This window comes from Zeus faber, assembly GCF_960531495.2.
Source record: "Zeus faber genome assembly, chromosome: 1".
NCBI classification, from domain to species: Eukaryota; Metazoa; Chordata; class Actinopteri; order Zeiformes; family Zeidae; genus Zeus; species Zeus faber.
The window spans coordinates 21,175,265-21,190,763 of record NC_137193.1 but is presented as its reverse complement, the minus strand read 5'-3'; the positions used below and the strand labels follow the sequence as shown (position 1 = coordinate 21,190,763).

The following is a 15,499-nucleotide window of genomic DNA, read 5'->3' as shown; positions in this document are numbered from 1 at the left end:
ATGTATTTCTTCGTGTATTTATCTGAGGATTTATCGCGTCCGTGTATCTATTTACGTATTCGTTTAATGTCGACTCAAATGGCGCGCGTCTAAGCGTAAAAGCTCAAATGACGATACAAGTTGATCATTGTTATTTTTTAACTGTTATTAGTCATAACATCCATTATCTACAAATATCTAAATATCGTTTTATTCAATGAAATAAATAATAATAATAATAATAATAATAATAATAATAATAATAATAATAATAATGGTTTTATCCAACGATCCCGGCCGCGGGGGTCACGCGCGGGATTAAAGGCGCGCGCCGGCAGGTCGGGGCGGCGCGCGCCCGCGGAGCCTCAGACAGCACCTTCCCCCGACGAGGCGGGCGGCGGGCGAGACAGCGACCGAGCCCGAGCCGTCTTTTAGTGGCACAGCACTCTGCGCCTGACCCGGGAGATAGCTTGGCATAGCAAATAAGGCGTAAAAAAAAAAAATAATAATAATAATAATCGGGTTACTTATTCGCCATGATTTCGCCGTGGGACCGCTGGTACTCGACCAGCTGCTGCCTTTGCTGCCACGTCCGGACGGGCACCATTATCCTCGGTATCTGGTACATGGTAAGCAGCCGTGGCGGCGTTTCGTCCCGGTGTCTTAAGCAGAACGAGAGGCGCCGCCGTCGCCCGAGCCGTGGCCCGGTGGCGTTTGCGGTACGAGGGACGGTGTCGTTTGTTGGAGAGTCCCGTCAGTGGCTTGCCTGTGCCCGTTCGCCGTTTGGCCATTTTGAGACGACTCCTGCGCTGGGATTAGATGTCCATTAAAAACAGCGACACAGGACGGTTACGTGCGCCACTTCTATTTTACTGTGGAAATTGTTGACACAAAGGCTGGTTCGTTTAAAAAAAAAAATAATAATAATATATATATATGTTTATTGCCTATTTTTTCTATATTTGTTGTCAATTTTCCGTTTGATTGTATATTGCCGATTCATTTCTGTTTAAAATTGTGTTGTTGTTATTTTTTTTAAGTTTATTGTTTTTGGGGTTTTTTTTTGAAATATTGAGATGATTCTTGAATTCATCGTTTATTTTATATCAATTGTTATCGCTCTATTTCGTTGCCTGTTGCCCGTTTTTACGTGAGCTTGCGTTACGTCGTTATAGAAATGAAAGTGAAAGTAATCCTATCCGTCTGTCTCGGTCCGTCTGTTTATTGAACTGTCTGTCTTTATCTGTCTGTCCGTCTATTTATCCATCTATTTATCTGTCTGTCTGTCCGCCCGGCTGTCTGTTTTAACTGGTGTACTGGGACACTGCATTTGACACTATTGTCGTGGCGGTGGTATTGGTCTCACTCTCAACTCCCAGGACTTAAATATAGTCCGGCTCGTTAAATCCTTTGACCTTTGCTGAATATCCCAATGGTTTTTATTTCCCCAATCATATTATTGATCTGTAAGTCTTAAAAGCAACAAACAGATTAGTTTGGGGGGCTTTCCCACTTTAACCAGGGGAGGGGATAAAGGCAGTTATTTTTTTGGTTGTTGCTGTCCTGTTGGTTATCAGTGCGGTAACATTCCCCATTCAAAATGAACTTGTACCACTCATTTGTTTTCTCCTTAACTCTTTATCTTTAATTTCCCTATTCACTGTAATGTTCCACTGATATTTGTAATCGATAGCTAAAGATGGATGTTAAAAAAGTAGACTGCATGTGAGTCCAGTACCGTCCCCGCAGACCTTTTTAAAAAGAGACTGCTGTGTTTGTGATCTTCCCGTTCCTGCAGCTCATCAATGCCGTGGTCTTACTCATCCTGCTATCGGCGCTCAACGACCCCGTCCAGTACCGCTACCACCTCACCAGCTCCGAGCTGGGCACGGACATAGATGTTATGGATGATGCGAGTGAGTGCCAATAATCCCATGGCGGTCACACCGGACTAAGATTAGATTTAAATGGATCAGATTTGTCAGATGTCCTTGATGGCTATATTGTCATAGTCTCCATATCTGTAACATGCCGTTGCCAGATAACCACATTCACATACACTGATACTTTATATACATATCTCTACGAGTCTCATGTCTGTTTAGGCTTCCTGCTTTTGCTTTTCCCAGAATGCTGCACACAGCTGATTAAGGTGTGTGTGTGTGTGTGTGTGTGTGTGTGTGTGTGTGTGTGTGTGTGTGTGTGTGTGTGTGTGTGTGTGTGTGTGTGTGTGTGTGTGTGTGTGTGTGTGTGTGTGTGTGTGTGTGTGTGTGTGTGTGTGTGTGTGTGAGAGAGAGAACTGGTTACCCCAATTAAAAAAAGGAATGCTCTAATTCTCTGCAAGATTAAAATCTTCTTGACTCACTTTGCTAGTTGCCATTGGTCGGCTAGTGTTGTCAGCCAAAGCTTCTCGGGAGGGCAACGCTGAGAAATTAGGTTGTAGATAAAGCGCTGTCTCGGTTTTGTAATGTGAAAGTGTCAATTGTATGCAGACGTTCACAGACATCACTGAGTGTGTTTGTGTGCATGGGTGTATATTGAGTGGGTGTGTGGCGGAGGATTTAGAAGTATCATCATTTCCAGGGTCTTAACAGAGTGTCGGTCATCGCTGTCACTAAGTCGGAGGTCACACTGAGAGTCAGTACACGGTTCCACCCAGTTGGCGTGCGTGTGTGAGGGGGCATTTTGTTACGTAAAGCGAGAGTGTTTCCCGAGCAATGGATTTGCTCAGGTTTCCGTAGTTTCATCGCGAGTCATGCACACGTTCGGCAGACCGAAGCAAAAATAACTGTGGTCTCATGATTCCAATTTTGTGCCCGATTCGGTGCCCTGGACCTGGAATGTCCAACACCTTAAGAATTAATTGAACAACGGAGAAGAGATGAAATTCCATTGGTTTCCTATGAGCGAGCTTTATGGTAACATTGTTATATCAAGTTCAAGTTCAAGAAACATGTGTTAAATAGAAGATTTAGGAACTCAAATATGACTTTAAACACAATAATGTTTGGCATGCAGTGTCAAATGTTTACACTGGGGAATTCCAGATGATCCTATCCTGCCATTGGTGCATCACTTACTTAGTCACTGGTGTTTCACCCATTGATAACCTGTGGCTGAGAGGGAGGTGGTGGCGGAGGCAAAGGGCGAACCTGACACCGAGGCAGAGGGATGACTCCGCAGCAGGACATTTAGCCGTGCCAGACTAAATAAAGAGCCAGATTGCCTGGTGTAGTAGTGACACTGATAGTGCCGCGACTGTCAAACACTTTCAAAGATGTGACTCCAATGTGAGCCGTGGTGTTATGCTCGGTTATATTTAGTACATCTTGCATGACAATTACACATCTGCTGACCGTGAGACATGCTTGTTTTGCCAAGGACAGATTGAGGACTAATAATAGCTAAAAGACTTGAGTGTTTTTATTTTAATCTACAAAAAATGCTTGATTACATTAAGGAAGGTGTGTACCATTACTGTGGACGAATTGCCAGTAATTGTGAATTGTTACTGGTTTTATATCACATTGTCATAGTGTCACTGAATTTAAGTTGCTAAATTGTCACTCCATTTTCCTTCTCCCGACAGATATCTGCATAGCCACTGCAATTTCCCTACTAATGATACTTATATGCGGCATGGCAACATATGGCGCTTATAAGGTAATTCAAAGCACAACGCAAACAAAAACTTTTCACAAAGTGAAATTATAAAGCCTTACATTCTGCAAACACATTAATGAACATAATAAACAACTTTGCTTTCCCTTGTTTGTTTCTCTCCAACTAGCAACATGCTGCGTGGATCATTCCGTTCTTCTGCTACCAAATCTTTGACTTTGCCCTTAACACCTTAGTAGCCATTAGTGTGGTGGTTTATCCCAACACGGTGCAGGACTACCTCCAGCAGCTGGTGAGAACACTCAGTTGGAGCCAAAGAACCCCCCCCTTGTTTAGTGGTTTTGAAATACATGTATGGGAGCATCTTTTTATTGGTGTTAGATAAAGAGGTGCGTGCTTAGTTGGGTTGTAAATATTAGCCTTGTAGAGCAAATATCCATCTTCTTTCTCTATGTAAAGCTATTGATGATATATGCTGCCACACTGATGCATTGTAACATCCCTTTTCTCATCTGACTTCATTGATTGCTCTCTGCCTCTCTTTTCATCCTCCAGCCGGGGACGTTCCCTTACAAAGAGGACATCATGTCCACCAACAACATGTGCCTAGTCTTCGCCGTGCTCCTCTTTGTGGGATGCATCCTCACTTTTAAGGTAAGCCTCTTCTCTTCTTTCCAAAATTCATACTTTTTTGGCAGAACTTTACAAATTGTATTTTCAAACCTGGGATGCATAGGCAACCTAACTCTCTAGAAAGGGGTCATATTGTTAAATTCATTAGTATTTATTTGGGCTATTTGAGAATCGGTGAGTTCACATAATCAAACATGATGGAATTTCTGGAATTTTAGGACAATGAATAAAGCAAGAAAACAATGATCAGATGGGTCATTTTCGACCCATCATATGCAACCTAAATGCTAACATCATATTTAACTATTCTCACAGGCAATGCTGTCAAATGTAAGAATACGTTTGGTCTCATTAAGCATTTCCTCGTCGTGTTATGATCTGATCAACGTAATAGAATGTCATGCTGTGACCATCTCCATTAGGAGCGTGAACCGTATGGCAAACGTTTCCATCAATGCATTCGAGTACTCTTAAGGATTTTTTTATTTTTTTTTCCGTCCGCGAGCACACTGGTTCTATGTGTCATCCGACCGAAGAATAGATAGAAGTGACCTAGAAAGAGCCCCAGGGCGCTGGGGAGTGAGGAGACGGATGTTTGGGATAAAAGATGGAGGTTACAAATGGAAGCAGATGGGGGAAGCAATGCAACAGAGGCGATGAGAGAAGGAAAGAGTGGGATTATACCGGGAAGACAGCTTGGCTCTAAAATTAGCGCGGCGCATTACTCGCCTGGTCCATTAGCGCTACAACACAAACTGCCTGTGTTGCTGTTGTTGTGTTTTTTGAAGGATTATTTTTTTGGGAAGTTAGATGTAGATGGAATCAGAATGTAAGAGCAGCAAACAGTTATGACCTTCTGCTTACTTACTTTAACCCATAGAAATGGGTAAATAAATGGAGGGAATTAGGCATTGAGTGGGAGCGTGTACAACAATATCTTTGTTGTAGATGTGCGCTTAAATTTCTAATCCTCAATGAGCTATCAATAATTTATTGAACTTTGAGGATATCTGGAATAGTTGCCAGAAGGTGCTAAGGTAAATTTCTACAATTTCCTTCAACTTAATTGTTGGAAAAGCACAGAATCAGTGCACACACATGTAACAATAGGTGCTAAAACTGATTTCAAAATGATTTGAGCCAAAATGGTACACAAACTGAAACTGGGCAGATAATTATATAAGGTGGTGTGACTTAAAGTCAGGACGTAAAGTAGGCCGTATTAGAATTATTGCTCTCAAGGTTTGACATAAGGTCTCAGTGCAGTAAGACACTGGTTAAATCTCTGAGCTCATCGTCTCAGCAGATGTCACAGTAACTGGTTTGCTGCCAGACCAGTTGGTTTGCTTAGCTGGTCGTGTCCTCCTCCCAGGCTGTTATGAGATTTGTATTCCCAACATGTCCGACTGTTGGAAACACATCTCTCTATTGGTGATAAACCGGTGACGTAGCTGACGGTGTCCCCTGCTCCACAATAGGCCTACCTGATCGGCTGCGTGTGGAACTGCTACAGATACGTGAGTGGCCGGGGAACCACCGAGGTCCTGGTCTACGTCACCACCAATGATACCACGGTGAGCGCGCACACACACACACACACACACACACCTTCCCCCGCTCATCTCAAGGACACAATTCTTCCCTGTTTGTAAAATGCACACGCTGAGGCATTTTCCAGCTCATTGGTATGGAGATGCATGCGCTATTGCACTACACACACACACACACACACAGACACACACACACACACACACGCGCACACACACACACACACACACACACACACAAGGACACATTGGTATGTAGAGACACACTTGCACAAGCTGGGGGCATTGAACTAAAGCTCAGATTTTATTTGCATAGCGTTCTATATATTTCTCATGACAATTTCACGGTACAGGCTCCAGATGATTTTAATTAGAATAATGCTTACATGTTTGTTGGGTAAAAGCACTAAACTGGAAATAATACAGGCCAGAACATATCAATTATATTCACTTCTGCATGTTGCAGTTCAATGCGTTGTTACCACTCAATGCACAAGATAAGCATGTTTGGAAGCAAACTCATGGCTAGTCTTTGCTTCTTGTAAGCACTGCACTTTGTCTCATATATTTAAGTTGGATTGTATATTGAGTCATTAATCAGTCAGAAATATAATTTGAACTTCCACCTCCTAGTAGTAGTAGTAGTAGTAGTAAGTGTAGTAGTAGTAAGGGGAACAACTAAATTCACTTTGCTAACTTGATGGGGGACAACAACAAAGTTGAACAACTCTTAAATGATTAAATATTAATAATAAATCATCCACCTCCATTGAATTGTTTTCTGTTTATTAGAACAGTCCGTGAAGTTCAGAAAGTTGCATCGTTTTACCATGACCGAGCCCTAACCCTAACTTACCATAGTGTTAAGATACACAGCGCTAACTCGATGGTCATTCATTTCCATATCCCAGTTTTATTTTGAATAGCCCCGTTGCATCCCTGCCAGTGGGACTAGAAAGGTGTTGTCATTGGAGGCAGGTTTCATCCTTCCCGTCGTCGTCCTCTTCATGTTGACTCAGGGCGTCTGAGGGGCTTAGGCCTTGTCACAGTTTCCACTCGTCCGTCCGTCTGTGCGTTTGTCTGTTCGGCTCTAATCCTCCAAACTGATGCATAATGCAGTAATCTTCCTCACACATGTTCTCGTGAGGTGTTTTCGGACCAAAGAGTTCCGGGAACTCCCTGAGAGGAACTGCCCACTAGGGAGCTTCCTGCACACCTTCAAGGGCTTTTTTTTTCTGTTTGCATTTGCGCCGCCAGTAGGAACGCAGAAGTGACATAATGATGTAATTCAGACTATGTGACTCTGACCTCATTTTGGAGATTGCCGAGCAAAGAAAAATCATGGCACACTCCCGCGATATGAACTGTTCACAACGCAATCCGACTGCTTACCGAGCGCTCCCAGACGTCGGCAAAATATCGAGCAGGTTTCATATCTGGTCGTGTGGGATCGAGTCGGGTGTAATGCAACAAGCTACATCCAATGAGAGACACAGGGTGGGTGGGGTGGTGGGGGAGCAGCAGCCAGAAACATACAACATTCCTATTTTACTTTTCTTCTCCAGGTTTATAATATGTTTCTTATTTAAATTCTGTTTTTATTCATTTTTTTTACAGTGATCAAGAATATAAGAAAAAATAAATAAAATAATAATAATAATCCTGTCCCGGTGTCAGTTCTCGCGTTTTGTTTTCGTGACAACATAGTTTGGAGACCCAACAGATTCCTCCTAGTGAAAGATCTTGTAATGTCACCGAGCAGTCATGTAGTGCGTAAACCACAAGATTGCAAGATTCTCGATCACAAGGCGGAAAGTTGTGTAGCGTTAACAGTACAGCGATCTGACGACTTTGACAGTCATGTAGTGTGTCCATGGTATGGCAACGTCGCTTCTGCGCGGCCAACAACAACAAGGTAGGAGCATTTCATGATTTCAACGGAGTTGGAAAGGAGACGTGCAAATTTAGGCTCTGCGGTTGAAAGTAAGGATAATGGGACGTCTGATACCGATGCTCGATTCACTCTGGTGAAGCGCACTGGTTCGGCACAGGGCGTCGGAGCTCGTATCGGATTACCATTATCACGTGACCGATGACTTCCAAACATTCGAACGCGAACGAACCACTGTAAGAGGTGTGACTGATTTGAAGTTTTGGCACTATCCCATACTGATAAAATACTATAATAGTATATTATAGAACTTTAATAAGTGAACATTGAGCAGATAGAGAAATAGTAACTGAAACTAACAAAATGGGGTTTTTTTCGATACAAACCGGAAAAAAAAAACAAAGCTTCACAAGGCTTCACCCGCCCATCACTAGTTGAAAGACCAAGAAGCAGGAGAGCTAAGAGGCGAAAATCCTGCGACAATTGGCAGTACTTCCATTTGTCTGTGTTTTGTTCAACTGTTACAAGTTGCTCTTAACTGCTAAAGCTAAACAATGACCTCGGGATCCATTTTTTTCCTGATGCTCTGAACACCTTCTATGAGTCATCCACCCCCTCCCACAGCACCAGGCTCACACTTTCACCAGGTGAGCCGCCCCTGAATGGTTCTGCTGTGGATGTGAGGGGGACGCTGCGGAGGATCAATCCCCGCAAAGCAGCAGGCCCGTACGACATCCCAGGACGGCTTCTGACGGATCGTGCTCAGGAGCTCGCAGGGGTGTTGACGGATATCTCACTCTCCCCAGCTGTGGTGCCCGTTTGTCTCAAGGCGTCTACTATCGTTCGGCTACCCAAAAACCAATCTGTGGGAAGCCTGAATGACTATCGTCAGGTGGCCCTCACTTCGATTATCATGGAACGCTTTGAACGATTGGTTTTGGCCCATATAAGGGACACTCTCAACATCAACGTGGACCCGCATCAGTACGCTCATAAGAAGAATCGGTCTGTGTCTGACGCAGTGTCAGCTGTTTTCCACTCTGCTCTTGCCCACCTGGAGAGCAGGGATTCCTATGTCAGGCTGCTCTTCCTGGACTTTAGTTCTGCTTTTAACACTATCATTCCGCAGACATCTCTCTGCAACTGGGCCCTGGACTTCTTGACAAATAGGCCACAGTCTTAGGTCCATGGCGTCTCTTCTTCTACCATTAGACTCAACACCGGCTCCCCACAGGGATGTCCCGAGCCCCCTGCTGTACACGCTCCTCACGTATGATTGCTCTGCAAGGTACCAGAGCAGTCATATAATGGAGTTTGCAGATGACACGGCTGTGGTTGGACTGATCTCCAACAACGATGAGTTTGTGTACAGGCAGGAGCTGGAAGAACTTGTGGACTAGTGCAGAGCAAACATCTCTATTCAATCTCCTCAATCTCAATGTGCGGAAGACTAAGGAGATGGTTGTGGACTTTAGGAGAAGAGACCACACCCCCCCCCTCTTCCCCTCTTCATCGGAGGAAGCAGCTGTGGAGATGGTGTCCACCTGTAAATATCTGGGTCTGCACATCTCCAACGACCTCACGTGGGCCAACAATACAGCCAGCACCATAAAGAAGGCCCACCAACGCCTGTACTTTTTGAGGAGACTGAAACGGGCCGGCCTCAGCCCTGCTGCCCTGACCTCTTTTTACGTACGTACGTACGTACGTACGTGTGTGTGTGTGTGTGTGTGTGTGTGTGTGTGTGTGTGTGTGTGTGTGTGTGTGTGTGTGTGTGTGTGTGTGTGTGTGTGTGTGTGTGTGTGTGTGTGTGTGTGTGTGTGTGTGTGTGTGTGTGTGTGTGTGTGTGTGTCACAACATTAAAACCACCACAAATACTGTGTAGCTCCCCCTCGTGCCACCAAAACAGCTCTGACCCGTCGAGGCATGGACTCCACAAGACCTCTGAAGGTGTCCTGTGGTATCTGGCACCAAGACGTTAGCAGCACATCCTTTATGTACTGTAAGTTGCGAGATGAGGCCTCTATGGATCGGGCCGATGCTTGATCGGATCGGACCTAAACCCCGGCCATCCACATGATGTAGAAGAAAACATGATTCATCAGACCAGGCCACCTTCTTCCACTGCTCCATGGTCCAGTTCTGACGCTCACATGCCCATTGTAGCCGCTATCGGCTGTTTACAAGGGTCAACATGGGCACTCTGACCGGTCTGCGGCTACGCAGCCCCGTACGCAGCAAGCTGCGATGAACTGTGTGTTCTGACACCTTTCTATCATTAAAAAAAAAAAAAAAAAACGATCTTTCAGCAATTTGTGCTACAGTAGCTCTACTGTGGGCTAGAACTTCACTCCCCACAATGCATCAATGAGCCTTTGGTGCCCATGACCCTGTCGCCGGTTCACCGGTTGTCCTTCTTTGGATCCCTTTTGGTAGGTACTAACCACTGCATACCAGTAACGACCCCCCAAGACCTGCCGTTTTGGAGATGTTCTGACCCAGTCGTCTATCCATCACAATTTGTCCCTCGTCAAAGTCGCTCAGATCCTTAAGCTTGCCCATTTTCCAGGGGACAGTTAATATTTTAATGCACCAAATCTCAACGCTGGAGCATTTCTAACAGTTTGAAATGGATCACGTAAAGGCCGCGTAGTGACCACAGCAACGGTTATATCATCGCATCATCTCCTTCCAATCCAGTACAGAGCTAACACAGCGCACCCATTTTTCCACAATTAGAACGCCCGCAGTCTGCTACAGGGTTGTTGTTTTTTTATGCCTTGAACATTAAGTACCTAGCTGCTTATCCAGTCTTTTTATATAAATGCCATTAAAATGCACGAGGTTGTCTTTTTTTTTTACGCTTGCTCGCTCTCCTTCTGGACACGTTACATAAGAGTGTGTGTGTGTGTGTGTGTGTGTGTGTGTGTGTGTGTGTGTGTGTGTGTGTGTGTGTGTGTGTGTGTGTGTGTGTGTGTGTGTGTGTGTGTGTGTGTGTGTGTGTGTGTGTGTGTGTGTGTGTGTGACAATTACATCCCCTTGGAGCATGTTTTCTCCGCTCCCTCTGTTTCTGTGTATCCATCACTCTGTCTTTGTTTGTAGATTAGCAGCGCTGTGGGATTTAGAACAGAATTTAAGGGCGAGAGGGATGGATACAATAGCGAAGGCCTGGAGCGTTTTGGGATATACAGAACACATAGTATACCACAGAATGCTCGATAGTATTTGTTTAAAAAGTAGCGCTTATAAGCGCTACTTTTTACGTTTTGTGAAATAAAATCCAGAAATTGGGGAATCTATGAAAATTGTACATCTGCACACCTCAAGCCCCACCAAGAAATTTCAACTTTTTTTTTTATTGCAATAAATTTAAATTTAAATTCAACCGATTTTAATCACTCCGAGGCCTTGTCAAAAAAGAAATAATTTTCACCACCATCCTGGAACCGTCCCAAAAAAAATAAATTTTAACCATCCCGATGTGAATGCAAACATCTTCTGCTAAATGTAAAAAAAACAAAACAAACAAACAAAAAAAAAGATGAATTTATCAAAAATTGAACAGAAAGTCACTAAAAGATACAGAATTGATTTTTACATAATCCAGATTATATCTCAGTTAACTACTGTTTCTTATTGTTTTATATTTTGTTTATGTCAAGCACTTTGTAATATATAACAGCTACATCCACTTTTTGATATCAGATTCCAAGAACCTCAGTGTACAGAACTGGAGTAAATGTCTGACAGAAGTTTGGTAAAATCGAACTTAAACGCTGATGTAAAGTGTCTTTACTCCAAACTTCAAGTACTTTTACCTCCAAACTGTACTCAGCTGAAGTACTTTAGTTGGTATAAGATTAGAGAAGGTTATGTTTAGGTATAAGATTAGAGAAGGTTATGTTTAGGTATAAGATTAGAGAAGGTTATGTTTAGGTATAAGATTAGAGACGGTTATGTTTAGGTATAAGATTAGAGATGGATGACACTTATACCTAAACTTAACCATCTAAGATTAGGTGTGTGTGTGTGTGCGTGCGTGCGTGCGTGCGTGCGTGCGTGCGTGCGTGCACTCTCACTCGTCCCAGGATCTCTGTTCGTCCCCAAACACATCTTCTATCGACGACGTGACGTCGCTGGTCTCTGTCCTGAATCCTAAACTCGATATAAATATGAACAAGTCTGGCAGCGATAGGATCTAAGCTGTGGTGTTGTTGTTGTTGTTGTTGTTGTTTTTCCGGCCTCCAGGTCCTGCTGCCGCCGTACGAGGAGGCCGCCGCCATCCCGCCCAAGGAGCCGCCCCCGCAGTACATGGCGGCCTGAGGGACCCCCACGCCACCGAACCCCGCCTCCCCCAAAACAAGACAGCTCGCCAACAGCACCGTCCTCCATCACCCTCACACAGTAAACACTGATGACTTTCTGACCCCAGGATTAGATTCTGAGGCTCGGAGCGAGTACTGTCCTGTCCCGTCCCCCGACCCCGCCCCCAACCCCCCCCCCCCCGATCTCGCAGGGACTTTGAGATGACCTGCCCTCCACCTTCCCCACTTTAATTTGCACTTTTCTGTGATTGGAACGTGCACTCGTCTGGCCATCAACTGTTATCCTCCAATGCTGTGAAATCCCCTCGTGGTCTCGTCTAGAAACAAAACTACCTGGGGGGGAGAAACAATAGATGCAGATAAAGAGAGAGAGAGAAGGAAATCGAAATACCGGTTGAGATTGGTTATGCAAAAGCACTTTTTGTTGTTATTTTTCCGTCAAAATTGACAAATTCCCTCTTTGAATGTAATGTCGGGGGTATTTTTGTATGTCCTTTTTGTACAACGGAGAAAGAAATGGAGACGGAGTAGAAGTGAATAGTGAAGAATCCTTCTGCGGTTAGAATCTCTCTGTTGGCATGTGACACATGTCGTAGGAAGTGGAAGATCTCAAAATGGGTTTCCTCGACCAATAACCACGACTAACTTCCTTCTGTATTTCATGTCTGAAACACCCATCGATTGCCAACGGAAAAACCTGTTTACGGCATTTTAATCCTGCTTGCCCTTTTACTTTCCACTAAAAGGATTTTAGACTGGTACCTAATGTTAATGCGACCCGGCTCTTATCACGTTTTTCTACATGCATTCACACATCAACCGACTTAAAATGCACACACTTTCAATGCAAACACGTGCAAGGTTAATACACAACGATGAAAAATGTAAATGTCGGTCGGTGTGGATGATGATGTCCTCGCTGTGTTCACCACGGTAAACTGTTGTTTTTTTTTTTTTACAAACTGATCCGTTAAGAGAGGTGTGTGTGTGTGTGTGTGTGTGTGTGTGTGTGTGTGTGTGTGTGTGTGTGTGTGTGTGTGTGTGTGTGTGTGTGTGTGTGTGTGTGTGTGTGTGTGTGTGTGTGTGTGTGTGTTCTCCTATAATATTTGTAGGAATGTTTCTTCTTTCTCACACACAGCGGTATGATTTTGGGGCATTTCCTGTGCTACTGAGTTTTTTTTTTTGTTTTTTTTAATTGAGCACACATGGGAACCTGAAGCTTTGATTTGGTGTAGCACAAGATGATGTATGCAAACAGTTTAGAAAAGTGTAAATTCTTCTGGCTAGAAGCTTTTTGCCTGCATTTGATGCATTTAAAATGTATTAACCATGGGACATAAGATGTGTCATATCCTTCTCATTCCATTTATTTCCATGTAGTATTTACAGTCGACATTAAAAACAATCCTACTTTTTATCAGTCAGAAAGCTATGCAAGATTCCACTAAGGAGTAGAATACGATTTAATCTAATACCATAGTAGTTAAAGTGCTCTTTTCATGTATCTGTGCCCCTCTTTATTGATCCTGTGTGATTTTACCACTGCTTTCATTAAACCAATTATAAAAACATACATAAACATAAAAGTAGTTAAAAAACAGCACTTTAAGGAACATCTGAGACTACCGAAAGCAACTTGGTGTTATTCTGTAGATTGTTGTTGTTTTTTTTGTTGTTGTTGTTTTTTTTACCATGACGTGTTGTTAGTCTCGAACTGCATTAGTGATTCTCAAGTCATCGGACAGTCTGGCTTGTTTGGTTGAAGCTTCAAAACTATGATAGAAACAAGTTCACCCCCTCGTTACAAATGTAATGTGATTGGAAGTGGACTTCAACCGAGTCTCACGTAAAGACATGAAGAATTAAAGAATTAACACCAGATTCCGTCAGAATCGCACTGAGACTGTTCCACCATCGCTGTCCATTCACTGACTGTCGTACACATCCCCCTGTGTTGGACCAGCATGGCCTCATGTCCATTTTTAATGATCATTAAAACAATAAATTCAATTGATAAGTCTTTGCCTTTTTATATTTCCATCTGCTTATCTGCTATGGCTTTGTTGTCGGTAAAAATGTCATTGTACCCTGGATGCACCACCCACGCACCGGAGTCATTTGAATCGATTTGTAAAAGGGGTTCATACAAAGGGGGACTTCTATATTTTTTATATACTTATTTCACAGGGAAGGTACACCACACCTTGTGGGGACGTTTCCCTCAGCTTGCCACCACAGCATCTCCTCAACCACCCGCAAGGTGTGCACACTACCGGTCATCATAGTCCATCCGTAGAATTGGTAAAAACCCATTGTTTCCTTTAGCGGACGCTCACCTGGACACTCTGTTCTTAAAAGTACGTTGATTTGAGAGAAGCGTCAAGCTGAGCTGCGCACACCCAGCTGCCCTCTGCAGATCGACAATCCCTCGCGCAGCGAGGACGGATCAGAGGGGATTTAACAGGCTGGCTCTCCGGCCTCAAAATGGAGGATTGCATTACCTTGGGTCCAGACGCATTCACCTACTTTCAGTCAGTGGGACTGGGAAGTAGAATAACTGGGTCACATGGTTTGTGGCCTTGTTGGGAGCACTCAGAGAGCGGAATGTGCATCGGTGGTGGAAAAACACGGCTTTCAGAAAGAGCCGATCATTCCGAGAGAGGACTGAAAGGTCAGTGTATAGGTTCACTAAACTTGTGATGGACACAAGCAGATTGCCTTGAAATAGATTGTGGATAAACAACTCACTAAATACATTACAAAAATAATGGTTCTAAATATTTTTTTAGTTTAAGCATAGGGTCAAATTACCCAAAAAACAACTTTTCTATTTGCTGCCTTATATCAAGCTTAATAAACTAGGAATCCCTGGATCACGGTGTCTAAATGAACTCATCTATTTTCCCTCACCATGTGCTCTCATGACACTGGCCTGAAAAGAGGTTGACAGCAGGTCGATCAATATCACACAAGGACTTTTAGCCCACAGCTTGTAATAAAATGTCAAGCAAGGAATAATCAATATGGTATACTAGTCTACGCTATGTAAGCCTCTATATCTATATGCCTATCTGACTAGTACTTGTAGAACTAGTACTACTGTACTAGTCGTAATACAAAATCTCCAAAAACATAAAGGAAGTTGAAGTAAAATTATATTCAAGAATAAATATCTGCTAAAAATGACCAAGCAAACACATTTTTCATTCAATCTAAGAGTAAATCCTCTCTGGAGTAACTGCTGTAGTGCAAGTATTTGTTGTGCTTTTGGTCTAGGTCGTTCATATGAAGAAAGCCCCTGCCCCTCCATGTAGGAACTGTCCCTGTTTGTTGTGCTGCTTTTACCGCACGTGTTTCAATCACAGTGGATGATTTTATTTGATTTAATTGGGAATCGAGAAACAAGCTTATGGAGGCATGGAGTGGAAAAACTGGGCCAAACTACTCAGAGGATGATGGGGAGGATTATATATCTGTCTGTTCGCAGTCGAACTGCCCCGTGA

At 43.5% G+C, this 15,499-nt stretch overlaps 1 protein-coding gene across 1 annotated transcript; it reads left to right on the top strand.

Annotated features, from left to right (window-relative positions):
* Window positions 1-360: 360 nt before the first annotated feature.
* On the top strand, window positions 361-14,008 carry laptm4b (lysosomal protein transmembrane 4 beta). Its single transcript, XM_080000899.1, has 7 exons — window positions 361-608; window positions 1,778-1,895; window positions 3,569-3,642; window positions 3,770-3,892; window positions 4,156-4,254; window positions 5,712-5,807; window positions 11,920-14,008. Exons 1-7 carry the CDS (start codon window positions 516-518, stop codon window positions 11,992-11,994), a joined length of 678 nt encoding a protein of 225 aa, XP_079857025.1. The 5' UTR covers window positions 361-515; the 3' UTR covers window positions 11,995-14,008.
* Window positions 14,009-15,499: the final 1,491 nt, after the last annotated feature.

Excerpts from the sequence above, each read along its gene's own strand:
- laptm4b (XM_080000899.1), top strand. The coding sequence starts at position 516 with ATGATTTCGCCGTGGGACCGCTGGTACTCGACCAGCTGCTGCCTTTGC. Across the intron at positions 1,896-3,568 it reads AGATGTTATGGATGATGCGA|ATATCTGCATAGCCACTGCA; the intron begins GTGAGTGCCAAT and ends TTCTCCCGACAG. Across the intron at positions 5,808-11,919 it reads TCACCACCAATGATACCACG|GTCCTGCTGCCGCCGTACGA; the intron begins GTGAGCGCGCAC and ends TCCGGCCTCCAG.